This window comes from Spea bombifrons, chromosome 1 (assembly GCF_027358695.1).
Source record: "Spea bombifrons isolate aSpeBom1 chromosome 1, aSpeBom1.2.pri, whole genome shotgun sequence".
Taxonomy (NCBI): Eukaryota; Metazoa; Chordata; class Amphibia; order Anura; family Pelobatidae; genus Spea; species Spea bombifrons.
In genome coordinates, this window is record NC_071087.1 from 63,593,474 (window position 1) to 63,615,515 (window position 22,042).

General features: G+C 41.8%; 1 protein-coding gene across 1 annotated transcript in view; it reads left to right on the forward strand.

The window, feature by feature from the left end:
* Window positions 1-22,042, forward strand: part of LOC128490660 (solute carrier family 12 member 2-like) — a 60,949-nt gene that overhangs the window by 23,093 nt on the left and 15,814 nt on the right. Inside the window, exons 8-17 of the mRNA XM_053462649.1 lie at window positions 4,819-4,946; window positions 5,377-5,461; window positions 6,220-6,371; window positions 6,873-6,980; window positions 10,066-10,189; window positions 11,816-11,917; window positions 13,428-13,583; window positions 16,958-17,057; window positions 17,992-18,103; window positions 20,591-20,731. Coding sequence (XP_053318624.1) covers window positions 4,819-4,946; window positions 5,377-5,461; window positions 6,220-6,371; window positions 6,873-6,980; window positions 10,066-10,189; window positions 11,816-11,917; window positions 13,428-13,583; window positions 16,958-17,057; window positions 17,992-18,103; window positions 20,591-20,731 — 1,208 coding nt within the window. The remainder of the gene's footprint in view (window positions 1-4,818; window positions 4,947-5,376; window positions 5,462-6,219; window positions 6,372-6,872; window positions 6,981-10,065; window positions 10,190-11,815; window positions 11,918-13,427; window positions 13,584-16,957; window positions 17,058-17,991; window positions 18,104-20,590; window positions 20,732-22,042) is intronic.

Below are 22,042 nucleotides of genomic sequence, written 5' to 3' on the forward strand. Positions count from 1 at the left end.
GGTGCAATAACTATTATTGTGCATCTGAGATGCAAATAATTTCTCCACGATAAAGCTTTATTCTCCATACATTAGGCATGGTAAATATCAAAAGATTAGGGCTGCAACTAACGATTATTTCCGGCAGAATAAAAAAACTTTGATAAAAATGCTTTTCTTGTTTTTATTTCCCAACATGCCCCCCAGTTATTCACATTTGAGCCCAGGCTTGCCACACTGCCTCCCAGATATGCCACATACCACCAGATATGTCACATACCCCCAGATATGCCACACTGCCTCCCAGACATGCCACACTGCCTTCCAGACATGCCACTCCGCCCTCCCCACATATGCCTTATATACCCTATATGCCTTATACCCCCAGATATGTCACTCCGTCCTCCCCAGGTACACCGTATACCCCCCTGATATGCCGTAGTGCACTCATAGATTTGCAGATTTGTTAACCTTATTAAATTAATTAAATTAACCCTCAGTCCTCAGCATTAAATTAACCCTGAAGAGAAGACCCCATAATCCACAACTGCCCCTAAATTAACCCTGAAGATCCTATCAACCACAACTGCCCCTAAATTAACCCTGAAGACCCCATCAACCACAACTGCCCCTAAATTAACCCTAAACACCTCATCAACCACAACTGCCCCTTAATTAACCCTAAACACCCCATCAACCACAGCTGCCCCTAAATTAACTCTGAAGACCGCATCAACCACAACTGCCCCTAAATTAACCATAAACACCCCATTAACTAGTACTGCCGCTAAATGAACCCTAAACACCCCATTAACTATAACGGCCCCTAAATTAACCCTAAACACCCCAGCAACCACAACTGCCCCTAAATTAACCCTGGAAACCCCATAAACCATAACTGCCCCTAAATTAACCCCCACCTCACCTAGCTTTCAGCAGCCCAAATATGAATTTTTTACTCACCGTTTGATGAGTTTCTGAGCCATGTGAATGCTATAGAAAACTGTTGATTGGCCCCGCCCCTTTCCTCCCTGTCCCTCCTTGCAGTCAATCGGCAGTGACTGCAGGGAGGGACTGGTAAGTAGTAACTGCTGTGAGTCACAAACAGATTATAAAATGAGGGGTATTTGGCAACGATTTTCATTATCGATTATTATCGATTTTATCAATTAGTTGTTGCAGCCCTACAAAAGATCATTGCTTGTTCACTGGAAGAATAAAAGACCGTAATAGAGAAAATCAGACTACTAGTTGCTCATCCAAAAGTGTTCCCAGATGTGATTTTTCAGATTTGAGACATATATATAAACTCACTGGCCACTTTATTAAGTACACCTTGCTTGTACCAGGTTGGAGCCCCTTTGTGGCATACTATTGCTGGAAACATTCCTCAGATATTTTGGTCCAAATTGACATGAGGGCATCACGCAGTTGCTGTAGTTTTGTCGGCTGCACATCCATGATGTGAATCTCCCATTCCACCACATCCCGAAGGTGCTCTATTGGATTGAGATCTGGTGACTGTGTAGTGGTACCCGATGTGGTCTTCTGTTGCTGTAGCCCATCTGCTTCAAGGTTCAACATGTTGTGTGTTTAGAAATGGTATTTTGCATACCTTGGTTGTACCAAGTGGTTATTTGAGTTGCCATTTTGTCATCTGGAACCAGTCTGCCCATTCTCCTGTGAGCTCTGACATCAACGAGACATTTTCATCCACACAACTGCCGCTCACTGGATATTTTCTCTTTTGCGGACCATTCTTTCTAAACCCTAGAGATGGTTGTGCCTGAAAATCCAACTAGATTAGCAGTTTCTGAAATACTCTGACCAGTCCGTCTGGCACCATCAACCATGCCACTTTCTTCCCCATTCTGATGCTCGGTTTCAACTTCAGCAAGTTGTCTTGACCATGTCTGCATGCCTAAATGCATTAAGTTGCTGCCATGTGATTGGCTGATTAGCTATTTATGTTATCAAACAATTGAACAGGTGTACCTAATAAAGTGGCCAGTGAGTGTATGACGAATACAAAAAGCACCAAATAGTGGTGAAAATCCTGCCAGGAGAGGATACCACTGGATTTGTATGGGTCGATACATTTATCACATACTTAGGTATCAAAATACCCAAAAACATCAACTCACTATGCACCCTAAACATGGAAACAATCAACACAGAATTCAACTTATTTCTCTGGATAAACCTGAGTAAGCTACTGAACAAACAAATGATGCTGGGACTGAATGTCCCAGGCATCAAGATGTGTGCTGATATATGCTATTGACTTGATCAATAACAACACAACCTGATCAACAATTTCACACTATTTAATACTACAAATCTTCTACTTACACATCAGAGAGAACCCCATTTTTTACCCCATCATTAATTCTTGAAAGCTGACAAGAACTGGCCAGTGGCTGCATTGGTAGTATACAACAAACCTCACATTCCTAACCAACCCAGATTTTCAAGAAGGTACACCTGACTCGACATATCACAACTACTAGACTGCGCTTAAAGAGCCGTCAGACAAAGGTCCCAAGATGTGGATGTTACTACCACATTAGTATGCCATGGTTTACATTTCTTAAGGCACAGAGCCGTACAATGTCAGTAATCGAATTACGAATCGAAATTGGTTTAATGATTTGGATAACTTACTTGCTTACATATTGAACAGAGCATCTTCCTCCCATACTCTTAAGTCAACTATACCAAATTATACATACACGGAGCGGTCCGCCTGGAGTGGGGCCAGAGGCTGTCCACTGGGCTGGGAATTCCCAAATATGGAGCAGGAGGGTATATTGAAGGCTTTCCTGGCAGGCTGTTCTCCCTATGGCATGTAATGCAGAAATAACATATAAGATTGCGCTTAACACCTATATATCCCCAATCAAGTTATTCAAGAAGGGCTTTGACACCAAACCCAACTGTGGGAAATCCTGCCAACTGAACGCGGGCATAATGCATGGACTTTGGTCCGGCCCAAACATTAAATGCTTTTGGTGACAGGTCCGGGCATACCTCAAGTTGGCAAAGATCTGTGACCTTCAGCCATCGCCAGAAATGGTGAAATAACACAAGGCAGGGCAGTGAGGAAACTAGAACAAATTATGGTAGTGGTAGCCAAGAATACATTATTAGTATGGATGAGATCCACAGACCCTTGTTCTGAATAGAATGGATTAACTTGTTAACTCAAATGAGGGTGAAACAGTTTCTTAACACCTGGAGAAATAGTTTAAATCTTAGATACAAATTGGAAACCAAATCAGAGCCACCTTTCAACACTCGGAAAGATATGGGTTGTAGCTTCTACGGGGAAGACAACTGATCAAGCAATGAGGGTGTTTCTTAACACCTGGAGAAATAGTTTAAATCTGATGGCAGACCAAGCTGGGCATTCATGCCGTATGGTAGTCGCACCAATTTACTTGATTGTAAAGTGTTTAGGTTTAGTTACTGATTAAGATTATGAAATGGCAGGGACCTAACTCATGCGAAGGTCTGCTTCCAGCCAATAAGGCAAACAAGAAGTGTTGTAGGCTGCTGTCAGAAAGTTTTAGTATGTATACAAAAGTGTATTGTTACATTTTTTCTCTGATGTATATAAATGCGGGAACAAGAGGAAGATGTGTTTAGGCACATGGCTTGCCTCTGGGGCCCTTGATGTGCAATTTGAAATGCTGGTCCCACAAGTATGGTGTATGTAACCTTGCATTATGTGAAAATCAATAAAATGTTCAACTCTAAAAAAATGTACCGTATATTCCGGCGTATAAGACGACTGGGCGTATAAGACGACCCCCAACTTTTACAGTCCAAATATAGAGTTTGGACTATACTCGCCGTATAAGACTACCCCTCTACCCAGCGTACAACAACCAGCCAATCACGGCAAGCGATGTACCTTACCGGTGATTTGCTGGTTGATTTGCTGACATATACATACATGCACTGCCCTTACACACACACACACACACATATATATAATATATATATCTATATATATATCTACACATATGCCTGTCCATACATACACATTTATACACTGCCCTCACCACACACCCCTGCCTTTACACACACATGTATATGTATATATATATATACACACACACACGTATGTATGTATATATTTATATACACACACACACACGTGTGTGTGTATATATATATATATATATATATATATATATACACACCAGTGTGTGTGTGTGTGTATATATGTGTATATATATATATATATATATATATATATATATATACACACACACGTGTGTGTGTGTGTGTGTGTGTGTGTGTGTGTATATATATTTCTCCCCCCTTTGTCCCTTTCTCCCCATCTCTTACCTTATCTTCTGTCTTCTTTCTTCCATCCAGTTGTGGGAGCCCGATGTCTGGCACTTCAGACCTCGGCTTCCCTGCTCTCTAATCACTACGCGCCGGCTATTGATGCCGGGCACGGGACATGACGTCATCCCTGCGCTCGACATCAATAGCCGGCGCCTAGTGATTAGAGAGCAGGGAAGCCGAGGTCTCAAGTGCCAGACCTCGGGCTTCCCTGCTCCCTCATCACTACGCGCCGGCAATTGATGCCGGGCGCCGGGACATGACGGCATCCCTGCGCTCGGGATCAATAGCCGGCGCGTAGTGTTTAGAGAGATTGGTGGCTTCGTGGGAACCTCCGGCTTGGTAAGTACCCGGCGTATAAGACGACCCCCCACTTTTAAGAAGATTTTTGGGGGTTAAAAAGTCGTCTTATACGCCGGAATATACGGTAGATGCTTTAGAATACTACCGGCTGACAGTATAATTTCAATTGTTTCCCCACAGCTGCCATCTTTATTGAAAACTGGGGACCTGATTTCCGTAATGGTGAAAATTTCTTCTCCATTTTTTCAATTTTCTTCCCAGCGGCTACTGGGATTCTTGCAGGAGCTAATATATCTGGAGACCTGGAGGTGATTGAATAATGAATATGTAAAAAATCAATAATCAAGAGAAAAGTTGGAAAAAATCGGCACATTTAACTTAACATGTAGATGTTAAATTATGTTATTTGTACATTTAATACATATAATGCATTTTTTTAGTATTCTTTTCAGATCTTTTTGCAAATCATGCAAGTGTGCGATTGTGCTAATATTGTCCTGTGAGGCATGTACTTCTTGTGCTTGGCCTGTTCTCATAAATCATTTATAACATTTCCATCAATTGTTTTATTCTTTATAACAACTCTACTTTTACAGTATGCCTTTTAGATAGATCTTCATACTGACAACTTAAAACACATACTATTTATTAATAAACAGTATCTTAGAAAAATGCCAAGCATCCCTATTTACTATTGACTTTTAGTCTACTAATCAAAAGATTCTTTCATGTTTTAAGGATCCACAGTCTTCTATTCCAAAAGGAACACTGCTGGCTATCCTGATAACAACTGCAACCTACCTGGCAGTGGCAGTTGCCTCAGGTATTTTAACAGAATTTAAAAAAACACTGAAAACATGAAATGGCTAATTAATGTTTTCATCTGAGTGCAACATTGAAATGGTGTAGGCGCTAGAATTAAAGCGAAGCCCAGCATTGACATAAGGTTGGTTCCTGGCCAAACATTCAAATGTGGTGCATGAAAATCAGTGGGATGTTCAATTCTGATTGCTCTACATTTAGCACCCTAAACTTTTTATCAATATGTTGTACCTCCTTGTAGCAGGGTGAACATATTGGCAATTTTCTTCCAGGACACATATAGCCTTCACACGTTGCTAACCAGCCCACTTAAAGCTTTGCCCTGCATGTGGAATGTATACAATCACATAAGGGGTTCATATAGCCATTTAGTTTACACATCTCAAACACTGTGGTGCAACATTTACATGTGCTGGATAGTAGACTTGTGCATTCGGATTAGTACAAATCACAAATTTGCACTATGAATTACTAAATGTCAATCCCAGTTAATCAGCCCTGGCTCCCAGAGTTAAATCTGTCAAATATCTTTCAAGAAATATACTCACATTTACGATGCATTAGGAAGGGCAGGCCAACCCTTCCTGCAGTAGACGCTTACTATTATTGGCAGATTGTAATGCTATACTATGAGGAATATTAAATATTCAGATCCACTTCAAACAATCTCAGTCTCCTCATTTAGTAAATAAACTCCTTAGTGTCACTTTCTGATTTGTACCTGTTGTCTTCTTCCTTTCACCCCTGGTATATGATAAGCTGCCTCCATTGTCAGAGAGGCTACAGGGAACATATCAGATGCCCTTTCTTTTTCGAGCAATGGATGCAAGGCTGCAGCCTGTACTGTTGGCTTTAATTTTTCATCTTGTGTGGACAACCATTGTCAATATGGGCTGCTAAACAACTTTCAGGTGAGAGTATTTCACATGTTTGCTACCTATTTTCCTGCATGCAGTGTTAAAGCCTAAGGCCTGTGATCATTGCCGTCTAGCACTTGGGTTACTTATCAAAGTTTTTCCTATGTTTATTCACTGCTGTGGAATAATAACGTATTATTGTTGGGTTTCATTATTTTGAAAATATTACTTTTTGCACCCTCATGCTTTATATTGTAATAGTCTTTTGCTCATCCATATTAGCAATATTTGCATTCTTCAAAACTAATTTCAGAGCTGAAAGCATGTTCTCTAGAAGTAATGTCCATACTGAAGCTCAATATCAGTACAGATAAGGAAGTATGATTGCAGTCAACAATAACTTGTGTCTTAGTGTATGAAAACAATTAGCATGATATTCCTCGACAACAGCAGGAGTAACTGCAAATGTTTTTTTTTAAATAGGCTTACAAATAGCTTCTAGACTGGACACACAGTGATAAAGATTCATTAATAATTTCTTGTCTTTTTTCTTAGGTGATGGCCATGTTTTCAGGATTTCCTCCTCTCATTACAGCTGGCATCTTTGCTGCAACTCTCTCCTCTGCTCTGGCTTCTCTTGTCAGTGCTCCAAAAGTTTTCCAGGTAACATGAGCTTTCTCATGGGGGACGCGGCCAGGACTGATGTCAGGGGGCGGTCCTGTGATGTCAGTGCGAGGTCCTCCTGACATCAGTGGGAGTTCCCGCTGATGTCGGGAGCGTTCCCGATGACGTCAGGGTGAGTTCCCGCTGACGTCGGGGGCTTCCCGGCTGACATCGGGGGCATTCCCGCTGGACGGGGAGCGGGGCGTGTCAAGACAGCACTCCCGCGACCCGGAGGATTTGGGTCTTGACCCGGAGAAGTGGTGCTTCACCCGACAATCTCTGGGTCAAACCCGGAGAATTCCCAGGTATGATGATAGTTTATTAAAGGGGTCTTAAAAACTTACCTTTATCTTCTGAACCAACCCAGAGCACTCAACATAACTCTGCCATAGAATATTTTCAAACATACAGATGACTGTAGAGATACAAAATAAGCTCCAGGGGACAGAAATAAACCCTCCTGCTTGTCTGTGCAGTTATTTTCGGTGCTTCTACACTGATACTCCCAAGTAAAACAAAATACTACACTGAAACAGATTATAGAATTATGAAGATTCCAGAGGCAGACTAGAGCTCCAGATGTATATATGCCTTTTTATATGCATGGTGGTCACCCTAAAAGCATTTGAATTTCAAGAGATTTTAGGCCTTGGAAGCAAAATAAAATACCTTGACAATATGCACATAAAGATGTAAGTTGTAGCGCAATCGCTTAAGGAAAGATTACAGAAAAATTGTCAGGAAAGTTGTTTTTTCAGTTGCCTCCTTTTGAAGGGCTGGCACTGGCAGGTTTATCCAGTAAGTGTGTAATTTGTGTGTGATTAATAATTTAATGGGTCAAGAGATTTTGAAAAAGTTTTAGTGATTTAAGATCATGAAGGTAGCAAGACATCAGCCAGACACAAAATATATTTTCTTTTTTTTTAAATTCTCCGTTTATTGAGCAGTGTAAAATACAGAGACCATGAACAATATGCAGGTATAAAAGTAGATGGTAGCAGGTAACATATCAATCACAGATCCAAATGAGAATAAAACAGACCATCAAATAACATAAATGTCGCGGACGATACTGTTACATGAAGTCTCCTGTGCGTAAAACCAGAAAAAAAGAAAAATAGATGCCACCAGGTCAATCCAGCCCGGCAACAAGAGGCAGAGAGTCGTGGAAAAACCAGCAGAGGTAAGGTGACAACGCATTCTGCATACATCAAATAAACGGAGCCGAAAAAAGAAAACTAACATGAATAACAGAACCATAAAACAGCTCCACAATTAGTTGCTCCGGATAAATATGAATACATCAAAGAGGTGAGACGGTAAAAATAAGAATGTATAAGGAGGACAAATGCAACACAGTAGGGACCTGTCACCACCGAGGATAGAGAAGGGCCAAAAAAAAAAAAAAAAGGGGAAAAACAGGGACCCAAAACGTAATGCGTCAACCATCCCTACCTGTCACCAGAGGATTGTAGTGAGCTGTCGCGACTGAGCATATTTAGGGAGGGGAGCGCGGGGAGAGTAGTAGCCGTGAGGTACTGACCGAGAATGTCCCTAAAATCCGCTGAGGCAACAAATTCATGCCACCAGAACCAGCGCCTGGTATGCTGGTAACCTTTGCCCCTGGACGTCCAGACTAACTCCTCCATTTGTTCAATAAGATTTACCTTCTGAAGCCACACAGAGATCGGCGGGGGAGTGGAAGTACGCCAAAACTTGGGTATCACTGCTTTGGCCGCATTGAGGAGGTGTATGGTAAGTGTGCCTTTGTAAGCCTGGGGTGTAAGTGAGGTAAGGTGTAACAAAACTGCTTCTGGACCAAAAGATCCATGCCACCCACACGTTCCACCACCCGCAAAACTACTCGCCAGAAGGACTGAACTACCGAACATTGCCACCATATGTGGTACAAAGTCCCCCTGTCGGACCCGCACCTCCAACAAGTATCGGAGACTGAGGGAAAGAACCGATGGAGATCCACGGGCGTCCTGTACCACCTCGTCAAAAGCTTGTACGAGCACTCCTGAATCCTGCTGGAGATGGAGCCCCGATGAATAGCAAACAAAACCTTATCCCAGTCCTGGAGGGATGGCGAGATGGAGAGATCCCCCTCCCACATGCTCATAAAATAGGGTTTCGACCTGGATGCGGAATCCAACAACAGGGCATAGAGCACTGATAACAGATGTGGAGTCTCCGAGGTAGAGGAACATAGCAATTCAAAGGGGGACAACGGACGGGACAGGAGGGGGGCCCTGGGGATAGACAGCACAAAGTGCCGAGTCTGAATGTAAAACAAAAGTTCTGCCGAAGACAAGGATTGCTTACCATAGAAGGTCTCGGCCGACACGAGCCTGTCACCCGCAAACATGGAATGAAAACGCTTAATACGCTATGGGAGAGAAGGCTGCAGAGGGGACCGGTGGACAGACATACTAAGGGGGAAATTAGGGTTAGGAATGATCGGATAAAGGGGGCACGGACTGGAGGACAAGACGCCCTCCTTCACAATACTGGCAAACACACGCAAAGTAGCGCAGACAGTAAGCGAGGTCCCAGAGACAAAGTGTTTTTTAAAATCCGGTAGCCAAGGAAGGCAAGAAAGAGGGACGCCCACCAGCAACCCCTCAATCTCCAACCACAGCTTAGGTACCGAGATGGACCACTCCGTAATCCTACGGAGATGGGACAAAATATATTTTCAACTAGCCATAAATACCTGTTTAATGTCAAATAGATGGTGGTGTTGGAGGAGGTCTGGTACATTCAAGGACTTTATGGAGAAATTGTCCACCAAAGGTTTCAAAAAACAAAATTCATATAAAATGACGTAAATTCCACCAGTATCAGCAACACGTTTATGAACCACATGTATTCTCATGTGTATTTGTGTAAATTGTCCTCCCCCAGTATCGCCAATTGCTATAGAGTCTTAACATTGGTTATTTTTCCATTTATCAAACCAGTGCCATGGTTTCATAACTGTATGTTATTTAAATTTTTATGTTTATTGTGTAAATTGAATAAATAATTAAAAAAATGTAATTTAGTACATTTTAAACTAAAACAATGCATTCATCTTTAGGCCTTGTGCAAGGACAATATTTACACGGGGCTGCAGTACTTTGCTGAGGGATATGGTCAGAGGAAAGAGCCTATTCGAGGTTACATACTAACATTCTTCATTGCTCTTGGTTTTATTCTTATTGGTAAGTCTGAGCCAAAATTTTTTGTTTGTATGATTAAAATTGTTATCGGACTGTATCACATAACCTTAGGCATAGTAGTGAAGTGTGCGTATGATTTTTAATTTGAAATTTGTTGTAGTCATTTACTGGACCGGTACTTCTCAAAGCTATAGAGCCGCAGCAAGCTGGCATATGATTGGGGTAGGGGTTCCCTGGCCCAGGTCAGTAACTAAAAAGCAATAGTAACTCAGCATAGTTTCAAGATCTAGATAACATTGCTCCATCAGTGATTCTTGACATGAGCAGGACAAGTGTGAAAAATAGCCTATTAGCATGTAGGGGTTAGCTAGGATGATGTTAACTGATGATGTCCTTTAACATGGTATGATGTAAGTTTAACCCCTTGACAACAATTAACATGCCAGGCACGTCACTTTAACGTCAATTGACACGCCTGGCACAATCACTTTCTTCGCTCAGCTGGTGTTGGTGGAATGCCTTGACAATGCAGGGTCCTGTTCCAAAAATAATTTAAAAAAATGTTTATTTTTCTAAAATTGGCACCATATCTTGCCAAACAAAATGAATACCAGCATTTGAAATACCCTGGGATATCTAGTTTTAAAAAATATATGGTTTGGTTGGGGTTAATTAAGTTGGTTGACTTTGAAAATGTCCCAAATAGGACATGGACACAGATTTGAAAAAATAATTTGAAAATAGCAGTAGGTTACTTGTACTCATTGCCCTATAACTTGCAATAAACATAAAAACTTTGAGTATTTCTAAACTCATTTTTCAGTAACTTTTGTAGACGAGTAATAGGTTTTCCAAATAAAAGGCAGAAAAAAGTGTTTTTATAGTAAATCAGATGATATGATCAAAATGGGTATCTAAAGAAAACCTTTCTTGTCCTGAAAAAGAAACCAAACAATATATCATTTGTGGGCACAGAAAAGGTACAGAATCAAGAAAATTACAGCAAAACACAAACACCACAGAAATGTAAAAACAGCCATTGTCATGAAGGTGACAAAAAACCTGTTTTGTTTCAAGGAGGTTAAACAAGTAAATTATTTTTTTTCTCAATCACAGCACTGTTTTAGCTGAACACTAGACAAGATAAGATGAGCTTTGTGTGAGAATATTATTTCCTCAGTATAGCAGGTATATCACATTACCTACAGACATCACAGTCATAATCTGAGACCATTTAATTGCATGCGTATGGCTTGAACAATTCTTATACAGTAAGACTGTTTGGATAAAGAATGGTTGTGTTATAATTTTATTTTTGTTGCTTTGAAGGAGAGACATGTTGAGTCTCAACATTTTGCTGACATTCTGGTGAGAGTGGAGTATCTTCGTTATTTCAGTGAAGTGTTCTTTCTGTTGGTATCTATTCAATGTTTCTCATAGTGGCATTTTTATTTCTCTGCTTACTATTAAGAACACTATTAATTGTAATGACAACAATATTAACAAAGATAAATTTTATTTTGTGTCCTTTTCGATTCACCTTCCAATGAGTAGCCACAACTTGTAACAATAGAATGAGCACTATATAATTGAAAGAAAGTATGGCAGTTGATGTAATGTTGCAGTATTTTAATATTTAAATCCATTTTACCCTTTATGTTTTCCCAGGTGAATTGAACACTATTGCACCAGTCATCTCTAATTTCTTCTTGGCTTCATATGCCCTCATCAACTTCTCCTGTTTCCATGCCTCTTTGGCGAAGTCGCCAGGTATATTTTAATTAATGCTGAATTCACAAAATGACATAAAGGCAGAATACAATATAAGTCACACTTTTTTCATCATCACCTCTACTGGCATACCCAACCCTATGCAATACCTAGGAGTCTACAAGTGTATTTTCACAGATACAAATGAACAGTTAATGCCAATGTATCATTCAGGAAAGTAGTAAAGCTGATAATTAAGCAGTATTAGCAGTTCTTATGTTTAATCTACCCCCTCTCCTCACTTCTCACTATCTACCCCATCTCCCCACTTCTCACTATCTACCCCCACTTCTAACTATCTACCTCCTCTGAGGGTCAATTGTCTTATGGAAGATACCATATTGTCAGCAAAAGAGATTTACAAGTAAATAAAGGTTTTGCATCTACTTTTCTTTACGTTAGCACTAACCGCTCTAATTCTACTACAGGCTTACAATAATAAGAATACAAACTATTAAAACAGATATATATATATATATATATATATATATATAAGTATTCATAAGTATATATGTTTCTGAAAGCCTGTTACCATACCTGGGAACTTCTTTACTCGGGCTACCCGGAGCCTTTCCTTGCAAGACACGGCCAGGACCGGCCACTTACCAGGAGCTCTGTGGGAGTTCCCGCTGACGTTTGTGGGTGTTCCCGCCGACGTCTGTGGGCGTTCCCGCCGGCGTCAGTGGAAAACACCCCCATTTAAAGGGCAAATGTCAAGACACCGCTCCCGGGACCCGGAGTTCCCAGGTATGCCCATTACTATTAAGATGTAGTGATTTTTGTTTTGTACAAAATAAATGAGAAGTATCTGTCTTCAGAACTTCACTAACACTGCATTATATATATTTTTGAAAAGCCTTTAAAAGTTTATCATGACAGCAACCAAATGATGTCCCATTGCTTGTTATGGTGATAAAAACACTTTTCAAATTGCACCTTTATCGCTTTTTATACATAACACTCTTCTAATCTAAGATCCCTGGCAGAATGATTAGACATGGTATCAACTTATTTGAATTCTGTTATCGTTGAGTAGTTAAAATGTAATAATGATCCCAGCAAAAAAAAAAAAGATCAAGGAGACATGAAAGAGAAAGTATTTTTCTTTGAGCATTAAATACAGTGCTGCATACAGTAATACAGTAATTGGGTTTATTTCATATTTTTCCCCAAAAATCCTTTATCTGGAGGCTGCCATTGTAGGCAGTCATGTGATGCTAAAAACACAATACTGAGCTGACGTGGCAGGGCTAATGAAGTCCTGCTTATTCAATGAAATCCTGTCCTCGTATAGTTTAATTGATCAGAATATCTGTGTCTGGTAATTATAACAGGTCCATTCTAGAGTGTTTGTCTAGTAGATAGGACCAAGCTAACAGAGTTAAAACACAAGTGTCTAATATGCAGCTGTGTGAAAACATTATATTATGCTACTGTACTGTGCTATTGTCCTGTGCACTGGTTTATGGCAGTGTTTATCTAGTTAATGTGATATGTTTTAATTTTGCAGGCTGGAGACCGGCATTTAAATATTACAACCTATGGGTTTCTCTTGTGGGTGCCATATTATGCTGTGGTGTTATGTTTCTAATTAACTGGCAGGCAGCACTCCTCACCTGCGTTGTTGTTCTTAGCCTGTATATATATGTCACTTACAAGAAACCAGGTAAGTAAAACATTGATAGAAACTTAAAATGTCAGTAATAAAAGCATTTTATTTTGTGTGATGCCGATACTGTTAGTGAATTCTAGTGTATTTATGCAGAGCTCATCATGCTGGTGAAATAGACAGTCATTGGCCAGTTTTGTCTTTATGGACAATGATCTTTTAAAGATTAAGTATGCATTACCCAGCTGCAAAAAATAGTGACACCAAAAATAATACATTGTGTGATCAAATTTATTTGCTTATTACCCAACTATATACACTATATGGACAGAAGTATTGGGAAACATGACAATTACATTAACAGGGACTTTTATGACATTGCATTCTAAATACGTACACATTAATATGTAGTTGGTCTCCCTTTGCAGCTATATTCTGAGAAGGCTTTCCATAAGGTTTTGGAGTCTTTCTGTGGGATACTTCCCCCACTCATCTAGTAGAGGATTTGCGAGGTCAGGCATTAATGTTGGACAAGAAGGCCTGGCTAGAAATCTCCATTCCAGTTCATCCAAAGGGTACTCGATGAGGTCTAAGCGGGCCAGTCAAGTTCTTCCACACCAAACTCATCCAACCATGCCTTTATGGACCTTGCTTTGTGCAATGGGGCACAGTCATGTTAGAATAAAAAAGGTCCCTTCCCAAACTGTTCCCAAAAAGTTGGAAGCATAGCATAGTCCAAAATGTCTTGTTATGTCCCCTTCAGTATATCAAAACATTTTGGACATTTACAGACAAGTACAGAGACCTGACCTCAACGCCATCAAACTCATTTAGGATGAACTGATACGGAGATTGTGAGCCTGCTGGAAGAATGGGCTTAAACACTCCAAAATCTTGTGAAAAACCTTCCCAGCAGAGTGGAAGCTGTTATAGCTACATGGGGTGGGGGCAACTACATATTAATGTCTATGTATTTAGAATGCGATGTCTTAAAAGTCCCAGTTGGTGTAATGGTAAGCAGGCCCAGACTGGGACAAAAAATAGGCTCGGGTATTTCAGACTGAGCAGCCCATTTTTATGAACAACATATATGTACATACATATACCTAATACTTGGTCATTCAACATGGGAAGCCGGAAGCCAAAATTTTGTGTGACTAATCCTTGAAATAAATATTATAGAGTAAATAACACAATACCTTATCTTTTCCACTAAATGATTTCAGGGCCTTGAATGTTTTGTCCCCTGAAGTCACTACAAATTCAGGAGGGCGTTTTATCTCTGGATAAGTAAAAATGAAATAGTTCCTACTGTAAATTAAGGAAACAGATAACCAAACACACACACCAGGACAGGCTTTTCCACACCGACACCCAGACACACACACCAGGACAGGCTCTGCCACACCGACACCCAAACACACACCAGGACAGGCTCTGCCACACCGACATCCAAACACATACACACACCAGGACAGGCTCTGCCACACAGACATCCAAACACACACACACCAGGACAGTTAAAAAAGAAGAAATGGTTCAGCACTCAACTCCCAGGAAGCTGGGTGCTAGCAGGAAAAAAGGGCAAAACAAAAACAGATCAGCTTCCAATCCTTAGGTTACTTTATTCAAAGAAAGCATAACAAAAATAGCCACATTTCGGCCAAACAGTGCCTTTTGAGCTTGACAAAGGCCCTGTTTGGCCAAAACGTTGCTTTTTTGTTTTGCTTTCTTTGAATAAAGTAACCTAAGGATTGGAAGCTGATTGGAGTGCTGGGGTTCTTTTCTGTGTTCGTACACACACCAGGACAGACTCTGCCACTCCAAAATCCAAACACACACCCCAGGACAAGCTCTGTCACACCGACACCCAAACACCCATACACAAGCACACACCAGGACGAGCTCTGCTACACTGACACACACACACACCAGGACAGGCTCTGCCACACCGACACCCAAACACACACACACACCAGGACAGGCCCTGCCACACTGACACCCAGACACACACATCAGGACATGCTCTGCCACACTGACACCTAGACACACACACCAGGACAGGCTCTGGACAGGCACACCGACACCCAAACACACACACACCAGCACAGGCTCTGTCACACCGACACCCAAACACCCATACACAAACACACACCAGGACAGGCTCTGCTACATTTACACCCACACACACACCAGGACAGGCTCTGCTATACTTACACCCACACACACACCAGGACAGGCCCTGCCACACCGTCATCCAAACACACACACACAACAGGACAGGCTCTGCCACACTGACACCCAATCACAAACACCAGGACAGGCTTTGCCACACTGACACCCGCATCCGGAGGGTTTCCATGGACGGTATCACTCAGCCTGCCTGTGGCAACTTTGCCACCAAAACAGCCTGCCTGTGGCATTTTTGCCATCAAAACAGCCTGCCTGTGGCATCTTTGCCACCAAAACAGCCTGCCTGTTGCCCCCCCTTAAACATCCATGCTATCACACACACATATTCATTCACTCGTTCACAAATATTTATTCACTAATTCACAGATAATCATTCACTCATTCAGATATTCATTCATACATTGATACTCATTAATTCCCTCATTCGGATACTCATTTACATATACTGATTCACAAACATTCATTCACTCACTCCTTGTCAGATACTCATTAAATCACTCTTTCATTCAATCTCACATACTCCATACAGCCTCCCTCACCCCCTTACCTGAACTGATGATGTACGCACCGCTCGAAGACTTCCGCGGATCTGCACAGGGGAAGCAAACGCGCAGCAGGGTCATGTGACATACGTGACGTACGTCACATGACTCCGTTGGATTCCTGCGTCCCCCTGGCGGTAGAAGAGACGCTGCTCGCGCGCGTCTGCCAGGTAAGTAGCTGCCCCGCTGCTAGAGTGGCGGGCCCGGTCGCAGTTGCTGTGGGCTTAAGGGGCAGGTGCCCCTTTTGCCCTGCATTATGGACGGCCGGATAGGCCCCGTCAGTCCGGTCCTGACTGGGCCTATTTTAAGGTAGGGGCCTGGAGCTGCAGCTCCAGCTCCATCAGCCCCCAAGTCAGTCTTGCCCTGCCGCGGCCGGGCCCACCGGGCAAATGCCCGGTGTGCCCGATGACCAGTCTGGGCCTGATGGTAAGGTGTCTCAATACCATTGTCCATATAGTGTATCTGTTGGTTATAGTTCAGGATGCAGAGCCAAAATTAGAATCTGGATATTTGACACTCAGATACACAAATTAAAAATGGAGGCAAATAAATACCAGAAAAGTAGTCAAGCTTGCATTTAAAAAAGGTTAACTTTACAATAGTTTACTTTTCACAATTATAATATTGACTCTACATTATTTATACAATATATATTGTTTTTATTTACTATTGAGTGTTTTTCTTACTTATTTGTAGATGTCAACTGGGGATCATCCACTCAAGCGCTTACTTATCTTAATGCTTTACAACACTCAATCCGTCTATATGGAGTGGAAGACCATGTGAAGAACTTCAGGTATCAGCCCTTATCTGATTCTAATGTCAGATCATTTGCTATTTTGTATGTTGAACTGATGGGCAGTGACATTTGAGGTTCCTTCCGTTTGTAAGTTATTTTTTTTTATCATGCTCTCAAATAGAACCTTGTCTTAATAAATTAATACACAAATGTATTAAGAGAACTCATATGAAGCAAACTTGTTTCAAGCAAATTCACCTTTAGTTTAATTTCCAGTGATCTTATTGGGGAAAAATACATGAATGCCCTTTTAATGAAAACAAATATAGATTAGTAGCTGGTGTATTGGACTTTTTAAATTGTGCAAGTTACAGATGTATGCATTAAATGATAATTTTAATTGTTCAAGCCTTTTCCTTTTATTGGATTTAGTTGAGATAGTTGAAATTAGCACTAGAAAGAGGGAATAGCTTATACTGTTATACTATACAGTACAGAGCACTGGGTATTATACACTGTACTGGAGACTGTATCCCCAGAAGGATATAGATACGTTGGAGAGAATTCAGGCAAGGGCTACATGGAGTACTGGATAAAACCAGGAAAGGGTAAAGGATCTTAACATGTATTGCTTGGAAGAAAGATGTGGAATGGGTATGATAAAAACATGTAAATACGTTAATCACCATGATAAAAGAGGACATAGTCTTAAATTAGAGAGCCAAATGTTTAAAAGGTAATATCAGGAAATATTACTTTACCGAGCGGGTTGTTAACGCATGGACTAGCCTTCCAGCAATGGTTGTAGATGTTAGGAAGGTGAAGGCGTTAAAGCATGCATGGGAAAGGCATAAGGCCGTCCTAGATATAAGACTAAGGAAAATATTTAGTAATTGGGCAGACTGGATGGGCCGAATGGATCTTATCTGCCGACACATTTTGTGTTTCTGTGTTATTACATATAGTGCACCCATTGTTTTCCTTCCTGTAGACCACAGTGCCTTGTTCTGACAGGATCGCCTGTAACTCGCCCAGCATTAGTAGACCTTGTCCACTCCTTTACCAAAAATGTGGGACTTATGATATGTGGGCATGTTCATGTGGTGAGTTTGCTTAATGTCTATGAGAAGTAGCATTAATAGTATTAGCACTGGTCTTAATTTGTGTGTGTGTGTATATATGAACTTCATCTGAACATCCAATGTGTGTACCTAATTGCTGTTATTATCTTTGATGTTTTACTGTGGTTATTGGTATCCCTAGGTTTATTTGTTCTGTCCCTTTGTTATCTCTCTACCTCTCTGCATTTCTCACCTCAAGACCTATTATTTATGACACCCCACTCAACCCCCCCACCCTTCTCTAATACCATCACTTGTTTTAAGTTCTAACTTCTATCATGTTGATCAGTATTGCTTCAGACCTGATGAAGGGAGGATAACTCTCGAAAGCTTGTCTTTTAAACAGGGCCGGACTGGCCCACCAGGATACCGGGAAATTTCCCGGTGGGCGCGCGCCGGTCACTCCGTGGGCCAGTCGCAGGAGACAAACCTTCAAAACAGCCGCTGAGCGGCTGAGAGTGGTATTGAAAGCGGCACCCAGGCCGCCTCCTCCTAATGAAGTTAAGGGGCCGGTGCAGGCCCAGGTTCCAGAACGTACTGGCTGCCTGGGCATGATAGGAGTGTGATTACAGCCTCCCTATGCCATGCTATCACACACACACTCATTCACAAACATTCATATACTCATACTCATATTCATGTAATGTGTGGCATAGTATATACTGATGGGAGTTATGATGTACTTTAGAGCATTACTCCCATAATTATATAATGAACAAGATAATTGCAATGGTACAGGCTACAGCGTAACACCCATCACTCTCACACACTTACAAATCCACATTTACTAATCCACTCTCACTGAATGTTTTCTGTCCTGTCATTTTTCCCACTACAGCTCCTCCTCCTCCTCCTCTTAGTTCTTCCTCCAGGCTCGTCTTTCTAAGTCTCCTTCCGGCTTTAGTGTTGTGCCCTGGGATATGTCAGCAAATCCCGACGCACAGCATTAGTTGCTGCGCACAGAGCCGGCCTTAGGTGTTCTGGCGCCCTGTGCGGACTACTCCTCTGATGCCCCTCCATCCCCAAAAATGAAAGGAAAAAAATCTTGTAACAAAACTCCCCTTTCTCACTATCTTTCCCCTCTCCCCCTTTATCACTATCTACCACCTCTGCCCCTTCTCACTGCCTTCCCCCTTTGCCCCTTCTCACTACCTTCCATCCTCTGCCCCTTCTCACTGCCTTTCCATCCTCTACCCCTTCTCACTACCTTTCCCTCCTCTGCCCCTTCTCACTGCCTTTCCCCCCTCTGCCCCTTCTCACTGCCTTTCCCCCCTCTGCCCCTTCTCACTGCCTTTCCCCCTTCTGCCCTTTCTCACTGCCTCCCCCCGCCCCTCCTCATTATCTACAACCTCTGCCCCTTCTCACTGCCTTCCCCCCTCTGCCCCTTCTCACTGCCTCCACCCCGCCCCTTCTCACTATCTACCCCCTCTCCCTACTTCTCATTATCCTTACTTACCTTGTTGAGTCCTGCGGTGGGAGCGAGAGGCGTCCGTCTTCCCGCTTTGCCGCGGCGCGCGCTTCACAGCTGGGCGCCAGAATATGACATTGTATTTCGGTGCTCAGCATGAAACGCCGGCACCGCGACGGAGAGTGAGGGGCGCCGAGCGGTTGCTGAAAACTTCACGAGCGACCGCTCGGTGCCCCTGCCCGGGACTTAAATTAAAACATTGTTGTTTTTTTTGCTGTTTTAACTTTATTTAACATCCTCCATGTTAAATAAAGTAAAAAAAAACAAAACAATGTTTTTTTAAGTCCCGGGCAGGCGCCCCTGTTGCCATGGCGCCCTGTGCGGCCGCACAGGTCGCCCACCCCTAAGGCCGGCCCTGGCTGCGCACATCGCACGGGAGCAGCATTGGAGGTCTGCATTAACAGACCTCCTGCTCCCTTGATTGACTTTAAGCCAGTTAGAGGGAGATCCTTGATCTCCCCAACCGAGCCTGCTCCTCTAGCGGTGGTCTGCCCCAGGTGCTGCTCATCAAGGGGGTGTCACCATGCCAGCCCCCCCTTGATGAGCAGCACCTGGGGCAGACCGCCCCCGCTAGGTATGCTATTGCTTATATGAGAGCTGAAAAATAAAAGTCTGAAAATTAAACATTAAGTCAAAAGAAGATTAACACAATGTATATGGATTTTAGGGCTCAATTGAATTATGGTTTTATCTCAGATGTGACAGCCTCTCATTAAGAACAACACTATGAATTAATACTAATCCTTATTCCTCATACAAACCTTTGGTGGGTTGATTCCTTTGTAACATAGGATGGTATGGTTTACCAGTATTAAGGGAATTCACAAAAATAATTTGCTAATTGTTCTGTAAATATATTGTTATATGTAAGGCTGCTCCACATATCACACCATTTCATATCATCCTTCATTTAGGATAGGCTTCATTGAGGCAGCATGAGTGAACTTTAGCAGCTAACGAGGATTTTGCATGTACGTTTGAGTATTCTGACTGTTTTTCAGGGAACCCAAAGGCAATGCCTAAAAGACATGGTATTAAACCAGGCAAAGTACCAGAAGTGGCTGATTCAGCACAAGAAGAAAGCCTTCTATTCTCCAGTTTGTGCTGAGCAATTTCGCCAGGGGGTACTGTACCTAATTCAGGTAATTCTTATAAGAGAAGAAACAAATTGTCAATTTTGAGTCTGGATCTGATAATGCGACCATAAATAATATTGATTATGATTCTAATGTCTGTAAAAGTTGTATTTGCTAATTTGTCAGTGAAGAATTAAAACATTTTTTTGCATATACCGTATTTCCCCAAGTATAAGATGCTCCCATGTATAAGACGCACCTTAACTTTGGGGGCCGAAATTTTAAAAAATATATATTATATAAAGTTATTGTACTGGCTGCCTGGGCATGATATGAGTGTAATTGATGTTAGCTGCTGTCTGCGTCAAGACCGTCAAAATCTTCGGCGTAGCGACTCACCTGTGGGTACTAGCTCCCACGCCGCCACAACCTCCGTCCTCCGGGAACCAGCTCCTACGACTGTGTTTAGGAGCGCGCGTGCCCCCCACCTTCCAGGAGATGAGGGAAGGCTTAGTAGACAAGGCGAAAGTGAAACACATGACATACAGTGAAATGCATATATCATATAGTGAAAGGTATATCTCATATAGTAAATTTTTGCATATAAAACGCTTATCATATAGTGAAACGCATTGAGGGAAATATATATATATATATATATATATATATATATATATATATATATATATATATATATATACTATGTGTGTGTGTATATATATATATATATATATATATATATACACAAAGGTATTGGGATACCTGACCATTACACCAACAGGAAGTTTGATGATATTGCATTCTAGATACATAGACATTGATATGAAGTTGGTCCCCCTTTTGCAGCCATAATAGCTTCCACTCTTCTGGGAAGGCTTTCCACAAAATATGTTTCTATGGCAATTTTTCCCCATTCATCCAGCAGAGCATTTGTGAGATCAGGCACTGATGTTGGAATGGAAGGCTTGGCATTTGCAGTGCGGGCAAGTCAAGTTCTTCACCACCAAGCTCATCTAACCATGTCTTTATGGACCTTGCTTTGTGTATCAGTGCACAGTCATGCTGGAATAGAAAAGGGTAGACTTGTGCATTTAAATTCGTACGAATTGCAAATTTAATGAATTTTGGTAAATTTGGCGATTTGCACGAAGCCCAGAAAACTATGCCAGACCCCCACAAATCGGACAGAAACTAAGCAAAAAGCTCAGAATTTGTGCCTAAAATTTGTAGGCCCTTCCACACGTTCGGTTACACTCTCATTCACACGTTCGGTTATTTCTCATTCGCGCTCTTCTTCTCTCTAAATGTTTGCCTACCTTCTCTGACGACCACTTCTGCATCTGCCGACTACTTCCGCTTCTGCATCCTCTGCTCTCT